General features: G+C 38.1%; 2 protein-coding genes across 7 annotated transcripts in view; one reads left to right on the forward strand and one right to left on the reverse strand.

The window, feature by feature from the left end:
- The first annotated feature begins 3,084 nt into the window (after positions 1 to 3,084).
- Positions 3,085 to 21,503, forward strand: ANGEL2 (angel homolog 2). Of its 6 annotated transcripts, none has more exons than XM_042975575.1 (9): positions 3,085 to 3,319; positions 5,748 to 6,073; positions 10,646 to 10,902; positions 11,597 to 11,666; positions 12,783 to 13,204; positions 14,230 to 14,356; positions 14,762 to 14,819; positions 17,522 to 17,685; positions 19,551 to 21,503. In XM_042975575.1, exons 1-9 carry the CDS (start codon positions 3,261 to 3,263, stop codon positions 19,700 to 19,702), a joined length of 1,635 nt encoding a protein of 544 aa, XP_042831509.1. In that variant the 5' UTR covers positions 3,085 to 3,260; the 3' UTR covers positions 19,703 to 21,503. The 6 variants fall into 6 exon arrangements, with proteins under 6 accessions (XP_042831509.1, XP_042831511.1, XP_042831513.1 ...); XM_042975577.1 differs by having other exon boundaries at positions 3,085 to 3,278; XM_042975576.1 differs by lacking the exon at positions 3,085 to 3,319 and adding an exon at positions 3,418 to 3,473.
- Positions 13,387 to 23,898, reverse strand: part of VASH2 (vasohibin 2) — a 49,883-nt gene continuing 39,371 nt past the window's right edge. The window contains exon 11 of the transcript XR_006213778.1: positions 13,387 to 13,439. The gene's annotated coding sequence lies outside the window, so the exon portion shown is untranslated. The remainder of the gene's footprint in view (positions 13,440 to 23,898) is intronic.

Here is a 23,898-nt window from a genome sequence, read left to right on the forward strand (position 1 = left end):
AAACATCAATCAATGTCTCTACCCATTTCTAGTTAACATTAAACTACTTCAAGAAAGAAATCACCTGCTCACTAGAGATTGACCTTAATTATGTAAACTTTGATTCTTACAACATTTCTTATTAGTTTCTATAATAATATATTTTTCTTTTAAGTATATCATATTTAAAGTGTCTTTATCTTTTTTTTCCAAGTAATTTTAGGAATTAAACTTATAGAAGTGCTAAGGTACCTGGCTGGCTCAGTCAGTGTAGCATATGACTCTTGATCTCTGGGTTGTGGGTTCAAGCCCCACACAGGGTGCAACGATTACTTAAAAATAAAATGTTTTAAAAATATTTACACAAGTGCTAATTTATCTCTATAAACCAATTAGAGCGCAGCTCCTTTAGTAAAATAAACTTCATAATTTCACTTATTAATATCTTCCAGATGTAGGACATCTCACGTTCATATAATGAGAGGTAAAGCCCTTCGTAAATAACAGACACATAGACACACAGGCAAATAGAGAGCTTATGGCTTTGAGTCTATAATTTCAGTCAAGAGTCAACACAGAAGCACAAAATCTCACTAGTCGAGATGCCAAAGAGTTGTTTTTCCCAGTGGGCACAGAATTCTTGAGCTCAAAATAGACAGACAAATGAACAAGAATAACAAGCCAGATTCTCTGCTGTCTTTCACTCCATACAAAAAAAGATCTCTGTAAGCCATTAATCCTTTTACAGAGATCACCAAGTGGCCAGACCACACTACCAAATTGCCAATCACTGCTGCCACAGGAGAGGCATAATTTATTGACCATATACAAACCAAACACAAAACCAGTGGAGAAGAAAATTAAAATTAGTAAAACAGAAATTGAAGAACATTCTGCTGTGCTTCAGATCTACCTCTGAAAGCAGGAAAAGAAATACCTAGACTTGGCAATCCATGAGCTAGAGCTCCCTGGTCATAAGTTGGTCTGGTTCTGTCCAACGAATACACTGGGCATCTTGGTGGGAACTGCAAAACTGTTAAAGGATAACTCTAAAAGAAATAATTAAAAAAGTAGTTATACAAAAGGATTTTATTTAACTCTTTTATTAACCTTCTCTGATAGATGTTACAATTTGTTCCAGGAGAATCCAAACAGCAGACACTTTACAGATCAGGAATATTGACCTTGCAAATGAATGCAAAACTGGCTTTTCTCCAGAGAAGGAGAGTTCTCTCTCCATTGGATAGAACTCAACTCACATGTTAACAGATAATAATCATTTGTATTACCATCTGTTCTCTACAAGTTAACTTTAATCACTACAGAATTCTAAAATAGTCTGATTCAAGATAAAGGTGAGTATCTTTCAGGATCAGACAATCCTCCAAACTCCAGCATTCCATTGAAAGGACATCCATTAATCTTTTTTGCTTATTTCAAAGTGTTACATTTCTCCTTAACACATTACAAACCAGAGGACATAGGATGTACTAGAGGGAGAAGTTTCTGCTCATTCACAGATCTGCTCTACTTCTGGTCCTGTGTTTATCATTCATTCAAAAATATCTACAATCTACTGTGTACTTAGCACAGCACTAGGTGGGGTAAATTTTGAAAATAATGGGTCATGGTCCTTGCTCACAAGGAACTTACAATCTCATTATGGAAATAAGACATACAAAAAAGTAGCCAATAAATATAATAAACTGCAAAATTTTTAGTACAACCAGAAAAGAGGGCAATATACACTAGAAATACATCTGACCATCATTATTGATGCGCTATGTATTTGTGAATTTGCCTACCTACTAAAATTTACCTGTAACTCCAAAACCAATACTTGCAAGTGCTTTTGCATTCATTCATGGACATATGCAGAGTGGTGAAAATTTTTGTTGTTGCATACTCCCAGCTGAGCTTGAAGGAAGCAAAGCTTGCCTTCTTGTTTCAGCCCTCACATTATAAACAACTGTCCTCTTCACAGTCTGTTTAGTACTATGTTTTCCACATTTTTGTGCTTTTGTTGGTGATTTTGCTGTTTAAAATGGTCCCCAAGGGTAGTGCTGAAGCGCTGTCCTAAATGCTTAGGATCCTAAGCACAATTCTGTGATGTGCCTTATGGAGAAAATAAATATGTTAGCTAAGCTTCACTCAGGCTCGGCCACGAATTCAACGTTAAGGAGTCAAAAATCTATACTAAATGAAGTGTCTTTAAGCACAAACACATATAAACCAAGGTTATATATCAATTAGGTGGCTAAAATGCGACCAGAGGCTCAGGGGAACCTAGCCCTGTATCCCCACTAGAAGCAATTGTTCGGTATTCACTATCACCGCGTTGGCAGTAACTTTATAGAACATTAACAATCACAAATGATGGCAATCAACTATACTTATACTGAGGAAAAACGTTTCTCAAGTACATCCGATTTCCTTATTAACATACAAGAGAACAACAACAAAAAAGCCTTCCCAAAAATTTACTCCACTCACTGCTCTCCCAACGAGCCTACAATTGCAGTAACCTTTCCCCCCTCCCCACTTTATTCTTCCTTCTTCCTCAGTTTCCCTCTCCCTATTCTTCCTTCTTCCTCAGTTTCCCTCTCCCTCTCCCCCACTTTATTCTTCCTTCCTCAGTTTCCCTTTCCCTCTCCCTCCTTCTCCCCCTCTCCCTTTCAGAAGGGTCTCCACTTAAAGAATGTTTTCCAATCATCTAGAGCCCTATACTAATATTGAGAGACACGACACACACACACACACACACACTTAAAAGTGAGCCCTGAGGATGTGTTCCAAAATTAACTGCAAAAATCCTTGGTATCATAGTTCTACGGTACACTGTTCCCCACCTGGGGCGTTCGCCTTTTGAATCTCCCAAGGACATCATAAAAATACGCTAAAATACGTTTTTTTTCTTCTTAGCTCTCACAAAGTCACCACCTCCTACCCTCCCGTAGGCCTACACAGAGCTGTTCGGCTCTTAGTTTAGTTCTTGTTTCTTTAAGACAGAAGTCGGGTTTTTGCCCTATTCCGAAATGGCCGCCCATGCTTCCCCCGCTCTGCGCATGCTACTTGAACGCAATTCGGAGTTGTAATTCGCAGACTTTCGCGGCGCAAGATGGGGACTTGGCGGCCGGCGAGCCCGAACCTCCCAGCATGCCTTGCAGCCCGGCCGGGAGTCCCGACGTCTAGTGATGGGGAGCCCCTGGTGCTTTCGGCCGCCGCATCGGGTGTAGAGGTCGAGCCCCGAGCCTGGGAATTGGACGACCGCAGAGGAGAAAATGGAAGCGTGGCGCTGTGTGAGGAGGGGCTACGGCCGCTGTGTGGTGGGAAGAGGCCGGTCAGTAGGGCTGGGTGGCAGGAGGGAGGAGGGAGGGGCGGGGGCGGGCGGCCCGGGTAAACCCGGGGCGGGGCGGGCTGGGGGAGGAAGGAGGAGGAAGAGGGTCCGGGCGGCGGTGCCCCCGGGACGAGCCTCCGGAGACCCCGAGGGATAGGTAAACCCGGCGTGGAGCCGGCGGGACGCCTGGCCGACGCGGGCCGGGCCCGGGGCGATCGATCGCCCGCAGGGCTAGTGCCTTCCCGACCTGGCTGGGCCTTGGAGCCCCGGCCCACTTTCCCCCAGCCCTGCCCCCGAGCCAACCCGAACCCCCGCCCCGGTCCCCGGCCTCCTCCCAGGCCTCAGCACCCGCCGGGAGCTGAGCGTCCGCGGGGAGGCCGCCGGTCCGCAGTAGGTCCCGGGGCGGCCTGACCCGGAGAGGCGCGCACATCGCACGCACGCCCGGGGGTTTGCTGTTTGCGATGTTAGTGTCTCTCTCTCAAACTTGAGTCATTTGTGTACCAGCCTTTACGATTATTACCGAATTCTCGTTCCACACTTGTGTTTACTGCATTTTTCTTGAAATTGACTCATTTTTTTGAAAAAGCACTTAAGTAGTGCTGCCTATATTAGCATCGCCCCAAGCAGTACCCATGAAATCTTGGGTTTGATGTACTGATTATGGGTTTTTTCCTAATAAATACTTAGATGTGAAAAATCGAAAAGTTTGTGTACCGTATGAAACGGACTGGTATACCGCACCTGGGAAACAGCACTGTATTAATTATTATATATTATGGGGATCCGGTTTTAATCTCCTGTAGTCCGGGCTTGATGACAATTCAGTTCAACAGTGTTTTCCTGAGTACCAGCTGTGTGCCAGGCACTGTGCTAGGCACTTGGGAAGAGGCCAGGATTAAAATGAGTAAGAAAGCTCTGGCCTTGAAGGAGCTTATCGTCTTAAGAGCAAAAGACGTCTCTATACGTAACTACAAATATGAAGAATAAGTTTTGCAGCCACGAGTATTATATGGCAACATGGTAGCTTATTAGCATGGACCGAGCACCCAAATCTCTATGGCTTTCAGAGTTGTCACAAAGCAGAGTAGCATGCCCATGTCATGCCTTTAAAGATTTACAATTAAGTTGAATTTAGAGAACAATTGGAGAATGCAAAAGTTATAATAAATTATATAGAACAGCAAAAGTATATGATAAAAATTTTAAATGCCTTTAAAATGAACATATAAAAGTTAAAGAAACAGTAAATACTATTTAAACTAAGTTTCTTTGGTGGTAGAAGTGAACATTATTAACACTGTCTTGGAAGTGTACCTTTAATGAATTCTAGGAAAGGATAGAAGTCCTCTGAATCCAAAGTTTTTGCCAGAATAGTATCGTAAGAAGATGGTGCTTGAGTTGTATTGTTTCTTAAGAGTGCCTGAGAACAAATTATTCAAGTTAATGATAAAACTACTTTGGCGATGTTTTGGATGATCAGTATATTGGTTGGAATGTTGGTGAATTATTAATGAGTAAGCTCTATCCCATTTCATTTCCCTCAAGGAGAAGCATGCCATGAAAAAAAAAAAAAAAGATGGAAAAATAAATTATCCACGTGCTGATTAGCAAGAGAGGTAGTTTGGTGAAGTTGTGATAGGTTTTTGTTTTCTTAGCTATACAAATGTTTGGAAAATGTAATCTTGGTTAAAAACAACTGTTCAGAAGCCTGTTTTTACTACAAACCCAAGTTGGAGGAGAGATTGGCTTTAATGGTAGTCAGCTCATCTATTCCATAGTGATTTAACTCTTATGTTTGCTGTGGATTGTATTTATCCAGAGTTTATTAGATACTAGAAGGCTACTCTGAAAACCAGTTTGATGGTTAATCTCTCAGTTGAACTGAGGACTTTTTGAAGTGTATGTGGTGTTTTGGGAGCCTGGTGGAGTCTATGTTAAGTATTTAGAATACCATTCATAGGTGTTGAAGGACAGCTTTGAGGTATTGCTACTAATAATTAAATCATGGCTGCTTTTGCCTGTCCTTCATAGATCTTGAAGATTTTTTTTTCAGATTCATATATATATATTATATAATTATATAATATATATATATATACATATATATATATATATTTTTTTTTTTTTTTTTTAGAGAGAGACAGCATATGAGCAGGGGAGAGGGGCAGAGGGAGAGGGAAAGAGAGAGGGAGAGAGAGAATCTTAAGCAGGCTCCATGCTCAGCTCAGAGTTCTACAAGGGGCTCGATCCCACCACCATGAGATCATGACCTGAGCCAAAATCAAGAGACAGATGCTTAACCAACTCAGCCACCCTAGAAGCCAAAGTTTAAATATCAGGCATTATCTTGCCTTGAGGAGACAGATTTGGATTTAATGTGCTATAGCTGAACAAAAAGTGGTACCTCAAGGAGTGTATTTATTTCTTTTAGATACCCCATGTTTCCCCATCACCAGAAGAGTCTGGGCAGAGATTGGACTACACCGTGGGAGAATCTGCAAAGGTGTTGCTGGAACAGACATATTTCTAGTTGTATGAGGTGGCCTGGACATTATTCTCGTGCTCCTTACCCATACTTCAGTAGTAGGCATTTTTCACTACATTGGAGACCACCTTGTTTGTTTGAGTCTAGAACTCCGTTTCAGTACTGGAACTGGAGACCTGACAGCCTGAGCCACAGCTCTTTGATTCATCTCTCTAGTTACATCATGAACTCTGAGGGAGATGAGCCTTCATCAAAACGAAGAAAACACCAAGGTAAAGGTGACGTTTATCTTGGTGGAGAAATAGATGTAAGCCATAGAAGGAAACTTTCCTATCTGATAATCCTTAAAACCTCCTCCGGGTTTTGGAGGGGTTTAGTATTTGTTTTCAACCCATAGTTTTCTATTAGGAAAAAGGAAATTATTTTTTTAAATGACGTCTTGATTTATATCTATTTTTATCTTTTGTGTATTTCTGACAGTAAAAATACAGGAAACTATATATAAAGAGAGAGGGAGAGAGACAGAGAGAGGGGGAGAATGAGGTTGGGAAAGAATGTAGGACTAGATTAAAACATTAAGTTTAAGAATAATTATCAAATCCACTGATTTAAAAACAGGTCCTTAGACTTTCTAGAAATTGGTGTATGTTCTTGGGAGTCCACAGATCTATAAAAAAATTAAATTTCAGGTTTTTATTATTTGCTTATTTACTTTAAAGATTTTATTTTTAAGTAATCTCCACACCCAACATAGGACTCGACCTCACAACCCTGAGATCAAGAGTCGCACGTTCCACTGACTGACCCAGCCAGGTGCCCCTCATGTTTTTATTTTTAATGCTAACTTTTTAATGTAAGACCAAAGGATATTCTTAAAGACACACAATCATTAATTGAAAGATACTTTCTTACAGAGTAAGATTTTAGCTTACTCAATGTATTTATTGTACTGAGGTTTATACATATAATCTTGAGTCTGTGGGATGTCTTATCTTTTAATAAGGGAACCACATCTTTTTCAGCTTTGAGAATGAGTTTTTTCTAAATATGTTGATTATTTCTAGATTTGTCAGATTGTTTACAATTCACTAGACTCGCTCTGTGCTGCCAGCCCTGCCTCCTCCCCCAAAGTATGTATGAATTATCTAAGTGGAACTTGGAGTTGTCTTTCTTACTGGGCTATGTTTTCGGTGAAGATAATTCCTCTGGAGATATTTGAAAATAGACCGTATAAGTGTTTCTGTGTAGAGAGCTAACATAAGTTTGTCAAAGGAAGACGTACAGAGTTAGTCTCACTTGGAAGTCAGAGCTCGAAGGTTAGCTAGACGATTAATTAGTGCTCTTTTAAATAGAAATTCTACTACACATTTGAGTAGAAATTGTAAGCACCGAAAGTGAAAATCTGTTTGTATAATATTTAACCACAGCATGTGTTCATAAACCAATATTCTTTTGAATGAACGAAAGATGTATTGTAGAGGCATTAAAATTAGGTTCCTAAGAACAGTCAATCCATAGCCTGTAAATCTAGGGCTGTATGATGACATGAGATGGCTTTTCATTCATGTATTCGTTGTTGATCAGGTCAGCACACTGCTCTCTTGCTTAGCCTTTGTAAATCTGGTGTGCTCCCAGGTGGAGTTGTGGCTTACTGACATAAGCATGGGCTCAGGAACCACTCCCTGCTCTCATTCTGTCCCACCACTAATTGTGTCAACTTGGACAGGTTATGGAGCCTCTCTGCTCCTTGGTTTCCAAGTGTAAAATAATGCCTACTTTGAAAGCCTGTTGAGGATGAAATGAGACATATCAAAGTGCCTAATACACTGTTGGCTTCATAGTAGGTACTCAGAAAATCGTGGTGGTGGTGTTTTCCCTTTAATGAATGGGGGATGACATTTACATACTGATAAACTTTGATTGCGACCTGACTCTTTATATGTCCATTCTTCCTAGGTATTGTGAATAAGGAAAATGCTCTTCGTTAAGCCATATTTGTGACTTCCGATAATTCACTAATACTTTTCAATCAAGAGAACAGCCTTCTAACTTGCCTATCACTTTAAAGTGGTATTTGAAGGAATTGTGTGACACAATTATGACTTTTTAATTAGGCGCCCTAAAAACCTGATCAGGCCTATTGTTTACTTTCTTTGATTCATCTGTCTTCTCTGCTGTGATCACCTTGTTCCTCCTGACATGGAAGGTATATAAGCTTTTGTAGTGTGACTGTATGTTGTGAAGTAGATGAAGGCCAAAGACTGTCCTCTCTCAGTCGTCTTCCGATTGTCTTCCATGGAACCCTAGCTCTCAAACACATTTCTGTATGTTTATTAAAAGCAAATGTGGTCAGGAGAAAATATGTATTTACCCCATCAGCCAGCCCCAGTCTATTAGGGATTGATGGTCATGACACGAAAAGTAATGCCAAAGAGTTATACAAGCTTGAGAAGGTTGAAAGCCACTCTTGAATTAGATAATCTGATGGTTTCAGTTACTTCAGAAATGGAACTGCAAGAAGAGTTGGCTTACAAACACTTGCCAGGACTATACAATTCTCAGTGCATCTCTGTGCCCTTACATATACATATTTTATAGGAAAATATGAACACCTTTTTTAGACCTTCATTTTTCATATCTTAATATGATGGTGGCTCCAGGGTAGGGCTGTAACTTTGTGATGATGGCTTGCATTTTGTTTGCATGACTAGAGCCCTTTGCATCTCGTATACATACAAAGACTATGATTTGTGGCTAAAAACCATCAATAGACAGTCCCCAATTTACGAATGAATTGTGTTCTAGATAATTAGTTCTTGAGAATCAGTTGTGGATCATCAGTTTCCGTTTTCCCCATACAAACTATGTTACAAATCTCAGGGTAATTCTGTGGAGTCAGTACAATTAGGTGTAGTTCTGGGCCTTCGCAGGTAGGATTCTCTTTATTCAGTGAAGGATAGGGAAGAATATGGTTTCCATCCCTTTCCTGGGTATAGGACAAGTTGTAGGCTAAGTTCTGTAATCCTTGAAGACTTTTGTTGAGTTTGGTTTTCTTTCCTTCCACCTTTTTTTTCTTTACCCTTCTCAGGCGCTTAGTACCTTCATGGTATCGTATGTCTCCCAGCACCATGTTCCACCCAGACCTCACTATTCATAAAAATTATCTTCCTCTTCGAGCCTCTGGTCAAAATCTCTATTCCCTCCATGCAGCAGACATTAAACATGTTTACCAGAGGATATTTAAATTTTTTTTTACTTTATTGGCATTTCTACAGAGTTTATTGATACTTTGATTGTAAATATATCATCATTGTAGACGATTTAGAAAAATCATCCACAGTCCTTCCACTCAGAAATAACCGCTCTTAAAAATACTGGTGTGTTTCCTTTTGGTCTTTTTTTCCCCTATGTATGGAATATTTTTCCTCAATTTAATTTTTAATTAGTGAATCCTAGGTATTGTAATCCAGTGAAGCGAAAACCTTCATGTAGGAGAAGGAAGATGTTCTAGGACTGAGGTTTTTCATGTAATTTTAATCATGCTTGAAAGTCCATCTCCAAACCTGTTTTCCCAAGTTCTTCCCTTTGTTTTCCCCTTCTGTTGAGCTCATGGAATCTCTAAAACTTCCACATTTTTCTTCATGGTTTCCATGGCAGTAAGAGTATCCTCCTTAATGGTGGGGTGAGAGAGACAAGGTCAAAGGGGTGTATGTACATTTGCGTGTGTGTGCAGGTCGTTTCTAAGTTGAGGACTACCTATAATTGAAAAATCTCGTGCTGTCTGATTCTCCTCTCGTATTGTGTCTTTGCAGAATGTAAACCATCACAATTCCTGGTCGCTCACTGCATGCTGGGCTCTTCAGCCAGCCCTTACCATTTACTAGCATTCTGCACCCGTGTTCTCTCTAACTTTTGCTTTGGTGTGCATTAAAAAGAATTCTTGTGTTCATTTCATTTGCATCATTCCACTAAATACTGCTTCCACATGTTGGCATCATACACCCTTCATTCATGTCTAAACCAGAATTCTGAGATGAGTTCTTGCTAGAACTTAATCATTTGATGATCTTATCTTACTCATAGGAAATAAAATATAGTGCAAAATCGTCTTATTGAACAGTCAACTGTGACATTCAAATACAGTTGACCTTTGAACAATACACAAACTGCATAGGTCCACTTACACGTGTGCTTTTCTGATAAGTATGATACAGCACTGTAAATGTATTTTCTCTTCTTTATGATTTTCTTAATAAGGATTTCTTTTCTCTAGCTTACTTGATTGTAAGAATACAGTATGTAATACATATAACATACAGATTATGTGCTAATCTACTATTTATGTTACCAGTAAGACTTCCAGTCAACGGTAAGCTATTGCTAGTTAAGTTTTGGGGGAGTCAGAAGTTTTATGCAGATGCTTTTGAGGTGCTTTTGACCCCCCCTCCCCCCGCATTGTTCAAGGGTCAACTGTATATTGTTATGGTTATGAAGTTGCTGAGCTTATCTGGCAGAGCCACTTGTTAACCATAAGTAAGTGAGAAACTAGGACCCCTGTTCAGTCTTAGCTTTATTAACACACTCTCAAGTCTCCAAAATGACTTGCCAGATCCTTTTAAACTTGTTTCGTACCTGTTGGTCAGTCATCCTATCATTTTACTGCCTTTGTAATCAATTTGATGACAACTTCCAGTTACTTAGTGCTATGTTGCCATTTCCTAGGGGAAAACGTTCTGCTCATTGCCTGTAGGAGTTTTTAAAAGGCAAGAAAAAACTGACATACAGGAAAATTTATGGTTTGTTTTTCATTAACTCTTTATATGTTGTTCAATATATTTTAACAGGCACAATACAACGGCATTGGGAATATGTATGTAACCATAATAAAGACAAGACGAAGATCCTAGGAGACAAAAATGCTGACCCCAAATGTGAAGACAGCGATAACAAGTTTGACTTCTCAGTGATGTCCTATAATATACTTTCACAAGATTTATTGGAAGACAATTCACACCTCTATAGACACTGCCGGCAGCCAGTTTTACATTGGAGTTTTAGGTTTCCCAATATTTTGAAAGAAATTAAACACTTTGATGCAGATGTAAGTGCAGAATATCATCAAAATTCTTCACATAAAAGTTCACTTGTGTACTGAATGGTTTTATCCCTTTCGTTTGTGGTATGAGAAGGTTTTAAATACAGTGATGGAACAGTTTTTAACAACGTAACATGACTTCCAAAGAGTCGTTTGCTAATGGTTGTTGGTATAAATAATCACTAAAGTTTCAAAAAAGATCCAAAAAGTTCTACTTATCCGTCAGTTTTGAGACAGGGACTGGCAGTATATGAAGTATTTATTTAGTAACGGTTTCCTTTGACTTGAAATGTAAATCATTCTTGTAAAAATCTAGATGATGGCATTCAAAGAAATGACCTCCGGAAAGTACTAGAAGGACATAGTACTAAGGAACATTTTAATTCAAGAAGGACTTAGTACAAAGGAACATTTTAATTCAAGAAAAAGACTCCAACATGTAAATTAAAAAGATTTCTTTGGGGAAATACAATTTTCAGATAGTAAGAGAGAGAGCTTCGTGTATTTAAAGGCCACGGTTTGGGGGACTGATCAAATTTGGAAACGTTAATTTGATAGTTAAAAAGAAGAAAAGGATTATGTCTTTTATTTCAAGTTTCATTAGGTTTTTAGAATTTTAAAAGCCTGTTTTTAAAGATGAAAGCACCAGAAAGTTCATATTTGGTCTCTGTTTTAATTCACACCATGTTTTTCTTCCAAGGTACTTTGTTTGCAAGAAGTTCAAGAAGATCATTATGGAGCAGAAATCAGACCCAGTTTGGAATCTTTGGGTACAATGTAACTTTTATTTTAGCCAGATTTATTTTGGAAGATTTGCGTGCTGTGAAAGCATAACTTGCTAACAAAGATGTGTGGTATATTGGGCAAAAAAATCTTAATTTTGAAATAACCATTTCAAAAAGTCAGGAAGAGATTGCGGTATTTCAAGTGGAAACTTTTGTGTTCATATAGCATTTTAATTCAAACAGAAAAGCATGTGAGAATCTCTTATTAGCTTCCTTTCCAGTAGTTGCTCTACCCACAGCTAGACCTCTCAGATTCTAAGTTCTGTATCAGAGATCATTCTGTCTGATTAGCTAATGGGTAGAAGCTAAAAACCTACTTGATAAGTGAACACTTCTAGAAACAGTGCATCTGTTTGAGAAATGCTGCCTACTTTGCATTCCTTCCTCGGCAAATATTTTTTGAATGCCTACTATATCCTATGCACTGTGGTGGTACAGCAGTGAGCAAATAGATAAAAAGGCTCTGTCCTTGTGGAGCCTACATTCTGGTGGAGGAAGGCTGACAACGAGTCAAATAAATACTAAAATAGCACACTAGGTAATGATAATTTTGGAGACAAGCAGGAAAGTAGAATGGGTCAGGTTTCACTCTTAAACAATGATCAGAGAAGGTAGGTAACATTCGAGCAAAGACTTGAAGGAGGTGAAGGAACAAGCCACGCCTGTAGCATTCCAGACAGCGGAAATAGCAAAGCAAAGACCCTGAGGTAGGAGTGCTTCAAAGCAGGTGAGGAGGCAGGTGCGTGTTGAGTGGAACCGGGGAAGAGTTATAGGCAAAAAGGTCAGAGATGTGCCATAGCAGGGGGTGGGGATGGTGGTGGTAGATTATCGTAAGCCCTTATATAGTCTCTGTCACAACTTTTACTAGGATGGAAATGACAGCGTGTCGATGCACATTAACATATTGGAGACTAAAGTCCGCAAGTCAAGAGACCCATTCCTAGGACCTAGACCCAGTCCCAAACTTAACATCCTACATTGTTAATGTTTTGCAGGATACACTTTGATAAACGTTGTTCAAAGATATCAGGAGAGCTGTGTTTTGCCATGTGTATGTTTATAGCGGTAGTCCCTTGTGTTAAATTTATTCCTTTCTTATAGGTTATCACTGTGAATACAAGATGCGGACAGGAAGGAAACCCGACGGCTGTGCCATTTGCTTCAAACATTCCAAGTTTTCACTCTTATCAGTGAACCCAGTGGAATTCTACCGCCGTGATGTCCCTCTGTTGGACAGAGACAACGTTGGATTAGTGTTACTCCTGCAGCCCAAACTTCCACGTGCTGCCTCTCCTGTGATCTGTGTAGCTAACACACATCTCTTGTATAATCCAAGGCGAGGGGATATTAAGCTGACCCAACTGGCGATGCTTCTGGCAGAGATTTCCAGTGTTGCCCATCAGAAAGACGGCAGCTTCTGCCCTATCGTCATGTGCGGTGACTTTAATTCTGTTCCTGGTTCTCCACTCTATAGTTTTATAAAGGAGGGAAAATTGAATTATGAAGGACTCGCCATCGGAAAGGTAAGTGCTTGCTTCATGGTTAGTAGGAGATGGACGTAGTCTCTGTTCCTGTAGCGTGAGGATCGTTGTCATATGGCTATTGAAAACCTCAGATGACCCAGTACCCTCACTTCACCAAGCTATGATGATTTTCCCAACTACTAATGAGTAATTGTGTTCACTTGGTTGAATTTTAGCTTTCCCATCTATCTGTGGCAACATTCTGCTTGGAGGAATTGGCAGGCAGCAAAATATCCTAAATGGGGGAGAAGAAGAAAAAATAAAAGCATTGACAGACAGTACTTCGTAAAGGGGCAGTTGGCCGGCTCAGTCAGTAGAACATGTGACTCTTGATCTCAGAGTCGTGAGTTCAAGCCACATTGGGTGCGGAGCATACTGAAAGACTAAAACTTTAAAAAAAAAATGCTTCATAAATAAGGAACTATTCATAAGGGGGTGGAACAGAATTTTGAATGCTGGATGTGGACAGTGTAGTTGGCAAAACAGTAATTTAATATTTCTTTAGTATGCACATCTTCCTTTTCATAATAGTAAATATTTTAATTCCTTAGCTACCTATATCCCATGTTTATCCCATGTTTTTTTCTTCATTGTGCTCTCTGTTGCTTCAGATCATTTATTTCATCTTCAGGATTTTAACCAAAATAAACTCTCCACCACTGAGTTTTCAGTGATGGTTTAAAATTTTGTGAGAGTTGATCTCTCTAAGTATTTTATATAATAGGAGCTCTGTTGCAGGGAGCAAAAACGGGGGTGCAGCATTAGTCTAAAGCTATAGATCACGTAGATGTCCAAATTAGAATAACATGTGTAGGAAAAGATTGCCATTTTTATGTGAACAGTAACTTTTTTCTGAACTATATTTGAATAAGATTTTGTAAAGCACAAATAATCACTTACTATGATAAAGAAAGGGTAATATTTACCATTCTTGGATTTCCTCTTCTTATTTAAGACATAAACTTTTCAATACATAAACTACTTAAAATCTATTCACTTAAGATACCTGTTGAAATTTTGTTTAGGTATCTGGCCAGGAACAGTCTTCACGGGGACAAAGAATTTTATCTATTCCAATTTGGCCCCCAAACCTAGGTATCTCACAGAACTGTGTGTATGAGGTACAGCAGTTACCAAAAGTAGAAAAGACAGGTAAGTGTTTGCAGTATATTTTGCCAGTCTCCTTGATAGTAGTGTTCCCTTTGAAGACCTAAAACTAAATTTTTCAAGGGATGCCATCTCAGGGATGAATATTCATAGATAAAAACATAATGCTTACTTGTTTAATTCTTTGTTAAAGAACTCTAAATTTACCATTTTTAAGTTGACCTTCCAGAATTATCTGCATGAATTACTTGCATGTTGTTTTGGAAATCAGTTTTGCTAATTATGGAGACCATCAAAACATATAGATTCCCGGATGAAACATTTAACTAGGCATCCTATCTAAACTAGATATATCTTAAATATTGTTCCTAGCCTAAGAGGACTATTCTGTGGCAAACTAGAACAAAAGAGTATATTGATAGTTTAATATGTTTCTCTTTGTTCTTACAGATGGTGATCTGACACAGACAGAGCTGGACAAAACAGAGGTCCTAGTGACAGCTGAAAAGTGAGTTCTGAAAAGCCAACAATAGACATTTACTAACTTTAGTTGGGTAAAAAAATCATTTCTCAAAAATCTCTTTGGATAAAAAATGAAAATTATGTTATTCCATGCTGATGAAGAAAACTGGCTCTTGAGTCAAATAGACCTGCGTTCCAGTCCTAACTTTGCTACATTTTAGCTGTGTAATTTTGAGCAAGAAAATTAAGATCTCTGCGATTCAGTTTCCTTACCTATAATTTGGGTAGTTGTGAGGATAGCATGAGATAAAGCATGGAAAGCTTGATGTATGACTCTTACGAGGGGCTTAAGGCAGTGTTATTTAAAGCAAAGAGCCTGTCCCTGCACCTGGGCCAGCTAGTACTCAGAAATTGATCGCTATTACGTGCTTTAACAAAGGTCAAGATCACAGGAAAATACCATGCTTAGTTAGCCTCCTTTGACTTACTGGATCTTACAGTTTGTAGGGGAATTGACCCAAAAAAAGGATATACCAGCATAAATAATTATATTTAAATTTTATAAATACTTTATAAAGACATTTACATCTCTTAAACTACAGGAAAGGGTTGTCAAAGGTGGAGGGGGTGAAGATGCCTGGATTACCGGTTATCAAAGATGCATGAATATTTGGGGCTATGGTTGAGAAACAGATGAATATTAATACAACAGGATGGAGATCTTATCTTACCTCTTTGGGAGATTCTTGAAATGTCTTGATTTTATATCGTAGCCCTTTTGTTCATATTTTAATTTTAATGTTTGTTTTAACATTTATATTTAGGGACCAAATTAGAATCACCTCTTACTCATTTTATCTGCTTCTTCTCAGTCTTACTATATTTTGTATACCTTGTTTTGACAAAATATTCTCTCATATGTAAGAACCTAGTAAGATAGGAAGTAATAGTTTTTGAAATTTTAAAAAAGAATATTGAAAAATTCATGATTAAACCTTTCAAATATAGTAAAAACTTCCCTGAGTAAGATTAATAAAAAGGCTAATATGACTGACAAATATTTGGTTTTGAGTAATTCTAAAATGTTTTTATAACAAAATGGGGTATAAGAAAAGATACTTTTAAGTATCTGTATATAAATATAGTGTGCTTATATGCAGAGCTTATATCTATAAACCAAAAAATTGATAGAGAACAGTTTGTAGGAGGCACATTGTACATTTAATAGTATTGTAAATATAAGTCCTTAGACATAAAATGTTGCTAAAACTTGAAAGTTAGGGCATTTTGAAACAGTTACCTTTGTTCTTTGACCTTGAGCTTTTTTCATTCTTTTAATGTTTATCTTTGAGAGAGAGAGAGCACGAGCAAGGGAAGGGCAGAGAGAGAGGGAGACACAGAATCCGAAGCAGGCTCCAGGCTCTGAACTGTCAGCACAGAGCCCAACACAGGGCTTGAACTCAGGAACTGTGAAATCATGACCTGAGCTGAAGTTGGATGCTTAACCAACTGAGCCACCCAGGCGCCCCTGACATTGAGCTTTTTAAAAAGCAGGGCAGCATCTTTATATGTGTATCTTAAGCACCTAAGATAGTGCTTAGAACTTAGTAGGTATTTGTTAAATTTTTGTTGAATTTTAGAAAGTTAAAAAAAATTTTTCCATGATATAAAAGACCTTTAATCTTCAAGATATGTTTATAGGAAATGATTTTTAAACCCTTTATTTAGTACATCACATGTATGTGTAGCATGGGATAAATATAAACCGTTACAGAAGCTGTTTTAAGATGCAGTACAAAATTATCTGATATATCACAGCAAGAATAATCATAGAAAAATATGGCCCTCTGACAATGAAAGTCTGGCGAACTCTACATAACATTCATAAAGGCCACTTTTTCTTAAAAACACAACAGGAGCGCCTGGGTGGCTTAGTTGGTTGAGCATCCAACTCTTGATTGTCCTCTCAGGTAATGATCTCAGGGTCACAGGATCGAGCCGTGCATCAGCTCTGCACTGAGCATGGATCCTGCTTAAGATTGTCTCTCTCTCCCTCTCTCCCTTCCCGCCCCCGAGCCTCTCTCCTGTCTCTCCCCCTCCTCCCGCTTCCTCTGCACCTTTCCTCCATTTGTGCGCTGTCATTAAATTAAATTAAATTTATAACAACAAATAACTTATAAATTGTTTTAGAATACGTATTAGTAAGTGGGGGCTCTCAAATATGTTACAATTAATAATAAATCACATTTGTATGTTGATTATTGAGCTTTTTCCCTCTGTGTGTCACAGCCTTGTTAGTGGGTTTTGGATATCCCTACATGAATAAATGAATGTCAGATTGTGATATTGTCCCTTTTAAAAAGCTTGTCTGAATACCTGGTTTTGTCTGGATATTAAGTGAGAAAGTGCTTTAAAAAGGAGAAATTCTAGGGGTGCCTGGGTGGCTCAGTCAGTTGAGCCTCCGACGTCAGCTCAGGTCATGATCTCGTGGTCTGTGGATTCAAGTCCCGCATCAGGCTCTGTGCTGACAGCTCAGAGCCTGGAGCCTGCTTCAGATTCTGTGTCTCCTTCCTTTCTCTCTCTCTCTCTCTCTCTCTCTCTCTCTCTCTCTCTCTGCCCCTCCCTCATTCACCCTCTGTCTCTCAAAAATAAATAAACATTAAAAATAGTAATAAAAATAAATAAATAGGAGGAGTTCTAAAAATCAAAAACTTGATGGATGCTAAACACTTTTTCTTTTCATTTTAGATTATCTTCAAATTTACACCACCATTTCAGCTTGTCGTCTGTTTATTCACATTATTTTCCTGACACTGGAATTCCAGAAGTGACCACTTGTCATTCCCGAAGTGCCATAACTGTGGATTATATTTTCTATTCTGCCGAAAAGGAAGACGTTGCTGGGCAGCCAGGTAAAGAATGCGTGTGATCTTACATTGTGCCTGAGAATACAGTAACTAAAACCTCAGGGCTGAGGCTGAGAGGGTCAGCTAAACATCTGGTGAAGTTCTAGACTTAAAAGTTTAAAATATTTTGAAATCGGTAATATATTTGAGTTAATCAGCTAATCACCTGCAAAACACAGAGGCAGTGATGCACCTCAAAGCAAGTTGTTGCCTACGATGTCTGTCCTTAGTGCCTCCTTCCGGTTCCAGTCAGCTTCTTGGTTTTCATTTTATTGGTTTTACTTGCCATAAGTGTACTGTTTTTCTTGTGACAGCAACATCAGATAGTTTTGTACTTAAGTTGTACTGAGACATGCTGCCTTCATTGGAGGACCTTGCCTATACTGCCAGCAATAGATAGTGTTGTCCTGTCGACCCTGGAATACTGGATCTTTCCAGATCGATAAGTCCATTATGTGAATACGTGGTTTCAAAAAGCGAAGGTGATAAAACACTTTTCCTTGTATGATTCAGTGAAAGTAAGGTTTTAAATATTAGCCAAATGATTTGATGTGGAGAAGAAAATGCAGTTTAAAATGACTGGCAGTCAAAAAAATACCATTCAGAAAACTTCAAAAGTCCAAAATGTGGGCAGATGTTTTGTCTTTTCTGATTCCACCCCCCCCTTTTTTTTTTTTTTACTACTTTCCTTTTTTCCTTTTTTCCTTTTGTCTCCTATTTGTGTTTTCCTTCCTACTGAGGATAACTATTAGTAATACTCAGGACTTGGTTTACCCTGCCCACTAGAGCGAGTCTAGGAAATAGTCCTCCTGCTTTGAATTTGTTGTAGGGGTAGTTGTCATGCTGTAAGTGTTCACTAGGTGGCGGGAGTGTGCCATGGACCAGCATCTCCAATGATCCTGTTAGAATTCGTCCTCTTTCTCTGCTGTGGGCACTGACTCTGTGGGACCAAAGTATACTAATTTTTCTTTAATGTTTATTTTTGAGAGAGAGAGAGAGAGAGCATGAGCAGGGAGGGGCAGAGAGAGAATCCCAAGCAGGTTCTGTGCTGCCAGCTGTCAATGCCACCCAACTGGCTGAGCCACCCAGGTGTCCCCAAGGTTTACTAATTTATTCTCTCTCCAGTCACCTTATAAACTTCCTACTCCACCATGGCTGGATCTTTCTGCTTTATACAACTACAGAATAGTTGATGAATGAATTTATGTAGTTGTCAATCCCAAATAACTTCTAACATTATCTTTACACTGATACTTTTTTTAAAGATGACTTGCACGGGTATCTGGCTGGCTTGGTTGGCAGAGCTTAATCGCAGGGTCATGAGTTCAAGCCCCATGTTGGGTATAGAGATTACTAAAGAAAACAAACAGAAAAATAAGATTATTTGTAGAACTGAAAACAAAAAACTCTGAACTAGAAAAAAACAAACATCTGAAACTGCTGTGTGTCTGAGAATTATAATTAGGTTATAACTCAATATGAAATTTAATCATGCGGTGCTGGATGGCTCAGTCAGTTAAAGCATCTGACTCTTGATTTTGGCTCAGGTCATGATCCCAGGGTTGTGGGATCAAGCCTCGCACCGGGCTTTGCACTGACAGCACTGGGCCTGCTTGAGGTTCTCTTTCTCCCTCTTCCTGCCCCTCCTGTACTCACACGTGCACTCCCTCTCTCTCTCCCTATCAAAATAAATAAACTTCAAAAAATTAAATGAAATTTAGTCATATTCTAAGAACTGTTTCCTATTAGACTTCTAGAGGGATCTGAAGTTCCTGATCATCATTTTTTAAAAAAATAAAGACTTGTGTGATTCATTTACAGTGACCTGTTGACACAGTTATGCTAAATATTAATGTGTTTCTTTAACGTAGGAGCTGAAGTTGCTCTGGTTGGTGGCTTGAAACTTCTGGCCAGACTATCACTCCTTACAGAACAAGACTTATGGACTGTTAATGGACTTCCAAATGAAAATAACTCTTCGGATCATCTGCCTTTATTGGCTAAGTTCAGACTTGAGCTGTGACTCTTCTTTGATGACACATATACTTTTGTGTCCAATTTGTATTCTTTTCACAAAGTGTAAAATAGCTCTTGAGAGTTTGCATGTTTATTTTTGCGCTGTGGAGTTTCGGAAGAGGTTCTGTTCAAGGCTTCAAACAGATGTTGGAAGAAACAAGTTTACAACAATTTTCTTTGTAATAATGAAAAAGTATTTTCCTGACCAGTGAGTTCTAAATGCTCCCTCCTTGTTGTAAAAGAGTTGTAAATATTTTTTATCCTAAATCCCAGTAAAATTGACAGTGATTTTTAAATATAGCGCATCCTCTAGTGTTAGTAAAGAATTTCAGTTGATGTTTTTGGCAAGCTTTACAGTGGATCCAAAGTATCTCAGTTCTTGCAAACCACAACTCATTTCCCTTCCAGAAGGCTTGATTTCATTGTGCGGACCATCTGTTTGTCAAGTCCTAATTCATCTCAGAAATCACTGGGTCGTTCACAAGTGTCTAACCAACCATTTTAGTTTGGTTTTGAGGGGGCGTAATGATGCTTTCTAAAATTGTACAAATTGCTTAATCCAGCTTATTACTATCCTGAGCCATGTAATGTGTCTACATTTTGTTGGGAAATGTAGTAGGAGAGGAGTTTTACACATGCCGTCTCTTTTCCATCCTGTGGGACAGACCATTCCAGCATGCCGGAGAGAGAGGCAGAGACTGGGTTTTAACGCTTTCATTTCCCTAGCAATTTTTTTTTCCTTTTTTCTATTCTATTTCAGGAAGACATCCCTAGGTTGGGGGAGAGACTTTATTTTTCTGAACCAGTTCTATAGAAATTTATTTTATTAGGAAGCTTGTCTTTAGAACAAAATGTCAGCTATAAGATTATTTTGGTTTTGCCTCAGATACTTAGGAAGCCCACAAAACTAGTGGGGAGATACCAACTTGGAGACCTAATACTCTCAAGTAGTAATTTAAGCTTAGTGGTTTTGTTTCTAAATGTTAGCTACTTTGTTTTCTTTTATCATGAGGCCGCAGTGTGCATGGTGCTGACATTTTTTTTTTGTAAAGTGGTTAAGAGCAGGTCTAATTAGCCCACAGCTGGCACTATGTGAATGTTTGAATCAAAAATTTTAAAATCGAAAAAGTGAAAATGTCCCCTTTTTTGAGGCATTAGGATCAAAGAGTTATGTGCGTTTTTACTAAGTAGTAATTTTATATTTGAATTCCACTGAATTATAAAAGTTTCTACAATGGGCGTTCTTCGTAGAATGACTCCTGTGAAATTAGAAAGCAGTAGTTCCTCCAAGTCCTGGACTTCAAAGGTTTTTGTACGAAAGTATATTGACTACAGTTATTTTTTAACAAAATAAATCAGATGACTACCTGAACAAAGCATGTGGGTTATAAGGATTTGCCTAGTAAAAATTGTAATAAGCAATTATTTTTAAATGTTTCATTTCTCACTTTTTTGGGTTTTTACTTACAGTATTACCTGTAGTTCTAAGATTTTCCACATTTTCTAGTAACAGTTTGCAGAATATTCAGTGTTCTAATTAGCAGATATTGTTGCTGTCAAATAATAATAGTGTAATTAATCCCTTTTAATATTGGGGAAAGAAAAAAGAAAATTCATTAAGTACCGCTTTGTGTTACGTGAGTTTATTAACAAATAATTTTGTGTATAGGTCATTGTTGGCAAACTAACATCCCTGAAAACCTCTGTGAAAACTTAATGTTTTATATCCTGATTAATATATTGACGTTAGGCCCTTTTCATGTGCTTCACTTTGTAGAGTTGATCCATAAAAATGCTTTCTACTTTAACCTATAAAGTGTAGTAGTGTTTTGTGAACTGGAGGCCAGAGCGTCCATGTAATAACCTTCCTACAGGTTTTTAAAGCTCCACTAAAATTATCTACTTGTCTTTACTTTTTACGGTCAGAAGAATTGGAAACTCTGTTGGAGCCTTGTACTTACCTGCCAAGAGCATTTAAACCTGGTTCATTGCGGAAGCCAGATCCCCCCCCAGTCTGAAGTGCTGTACTATCCAAGTTTTAAAATGGAAAGAGACACTGTTGAGTAATGAATTTTGGTTTTACTGTACCTTTTGATATCAACATACTATGCATGTTTGAAATCTTGTCTTTTTTTCTTTTTCTTTTTTTTTTTTTGGAATTTAGCAGCTGTCTGCTTTTAACCCTTTGCTTTCCTAAAAACCCAAGTTAGAGATCCAGAGGGTTCAAGGGGTTGAACGAACAGAAAAGTCCAGTCATTGGCACTGTGTCCCTGTGAATCACCTAATAAATTACTACACTAGTGCATCTATGGCTGAAGGTTTTGTGGCAGGCGTGCTAAGCTGCATATGCTGGGCTGTTGCCCCTTCTAAACTATTTCATTACCCTGAGCCTGTATTACTTAGGGTGATGCTGAGATGTAAGTGAATTAAGATGTGGCAAAACAGAATAGTGTTTAATAAAGAGTCTGAAAATTGTGGAAGAAGACAGGGATGAGACAGTGATAAACACGTTTGCCAGGACAAGTATGTAGTCAAAGGACAAGAAAAAAAATAAATCACACCATCTTACATTCTTGGAAGAAGAACAATCCTTCAGTTTCCAGGATGGTTTTATTAAAGTCCCATGCTGTGTATAAACATACAAGTGATGAGAAAAACATTAACTTGAAACATGCACTTATCTGGCATTCTCTAAAATACCATTATACAAGTTTTCCTTTACTTAGAAAAATACCCACTAAAACAATCACAGTTTTCCTTAAAGATTTAAAAAAAATGTATTGGCCAGAACAAAGTCCAGGAGAATAAACAAGATTCTGAATTGTGTGTCAAAAAAACTGTACAAGGTTGTACATAAAACTATAGCTTACAAAAGCCTCGGGTATAGTAAGAATACAGAATTAAGATCTCCAAAGTTCTATTTACCAATATCTATTAATAAAATCCTTATGAAATAATTGACTTAGAAAAAGTGAAATGCTCATGATTTCAAAGTGTATAGAAAATACTAAATATCACTTTCTGAAATAAAGTGTACTCAAAACAGCACAACATGTAGTCTAAAATCAAGATTTCTGTCATCCATTTAAACTTTGCCATGTATCCCCATAATGGCTTGAGCACAAAACTTCTCTCGCATGAATAACTTTAAATACTAGATTCAAATCATCTCATAGATTTCCTTTTTATCTTTTGAATTATAGCCAGTCTTAAAATCCATTTTGGGGGGTAAATCATGTCATGGTTTTTGTTTTTTGTTTTTTTTTTTAACCTTAGTATCATTTTAATTAAATTATTGCACTAGAATTTAGGAGTTTGGTGCCTGTCTCAAGTCTTTTAGAAATTAACATAATTCCATAGGCATTGAAAACAGAATGAAAACTAAGAGTATTTTAAATTAATTTTCCTGTTTCTGCCACGAACACTTGCTTTGGGGAAATGAATCTTAAAGTCAAGGAGTGGAAAAAAATCAGGTGACTAATTGAATCATCAAGACAGTTGGCAGTTTTAAGGCTTATACATCAGAATATTAGAAATGGTCTGTGTACCTGTTCTCTTACCCATTTTTGTGGGAAACAAGGCTCTGCAACTACTGACCTTTTCTACTTTGGATGGGACAGTACTTGAGCAACACTTGGAAAATCCTATTCCAGGCTCTTAGAAAATCCTTATTCTAAGCTACTTATACTGCAGTGGTGTAAGTGCAGTGGTATAAATACTTACTGGAGATAACAAGATTTCACATTGATAAACAGAAGATATGTAAATCTTGTTTTTCATACATAAAAGGAGCTAAGTCGGGATTGTTTTAGAAGAAGAACGAATTGACTAATTCAAATGAGTTTGCCTTACGAAGACATATAAAGAAACCTCATTTTAAACTCTGATAATAGTATTCTTAAAGTGATCAAGTTCAGAATTTTTAACTTCTGTATCTTCACCTAGTTGAGATGTATGCTTACTCGGTACTTTTCATGTAAAGGACATTAAATGTCCTTCTTTTTCAAGAAAATACTGTCTGTTGATGCCATTGAGTTTTAGCATAAAGCGAGCGCGTGCATACGTGGCCAAAGGACGAAGTCACCTTCGGTGGTTTTACTGGTCAAGAATCAAGCAGATTCTTTTTTTACTCCCTTTCTGAAATCACCTTCAGTGAAAGAAAGCCAGAGAGGAAGCACTGAGACTAAAATAACACTTTCGTTG

Source organism: Panthera tigris, chromosome F3, assembly GCF_018350195.1.
Source record: "Panthera tigris isolate Pti1 chromosome F3, P.tigris_Pti1_mat1.1, whole genome shotgun sequence".
Taxonomy (NCBI): domain Eukaryota; kingdom Metazoa; phylum Chordata; class Mammalia; order Carnivora; family Felidae; genus Panthera; species Panthera tigris.

Coding starts and splice junctions, on each gene's coding strand:
- ANGEL2 (XM_042975575.1), top strand. CDS start 3,261: ATGGAAGCGTGGCGCTGTGTGAGGAGGGGCTACGGCCGCTGTGTGGTG. Junction 6,074..10,645: donor AAAACGAAGAAAACACCAAG/GTAAAGGTGACG, acceptor ATATTTTAACAG/GCACAATACAACGGCATTGG. Junction 14,357..14,761: donor ACCAAAAGTAGAAAAGACAG/GTAAGTGTTTGC, acceptor TTGTTCTTACAG/ATGGTGATCTGACACAGACA.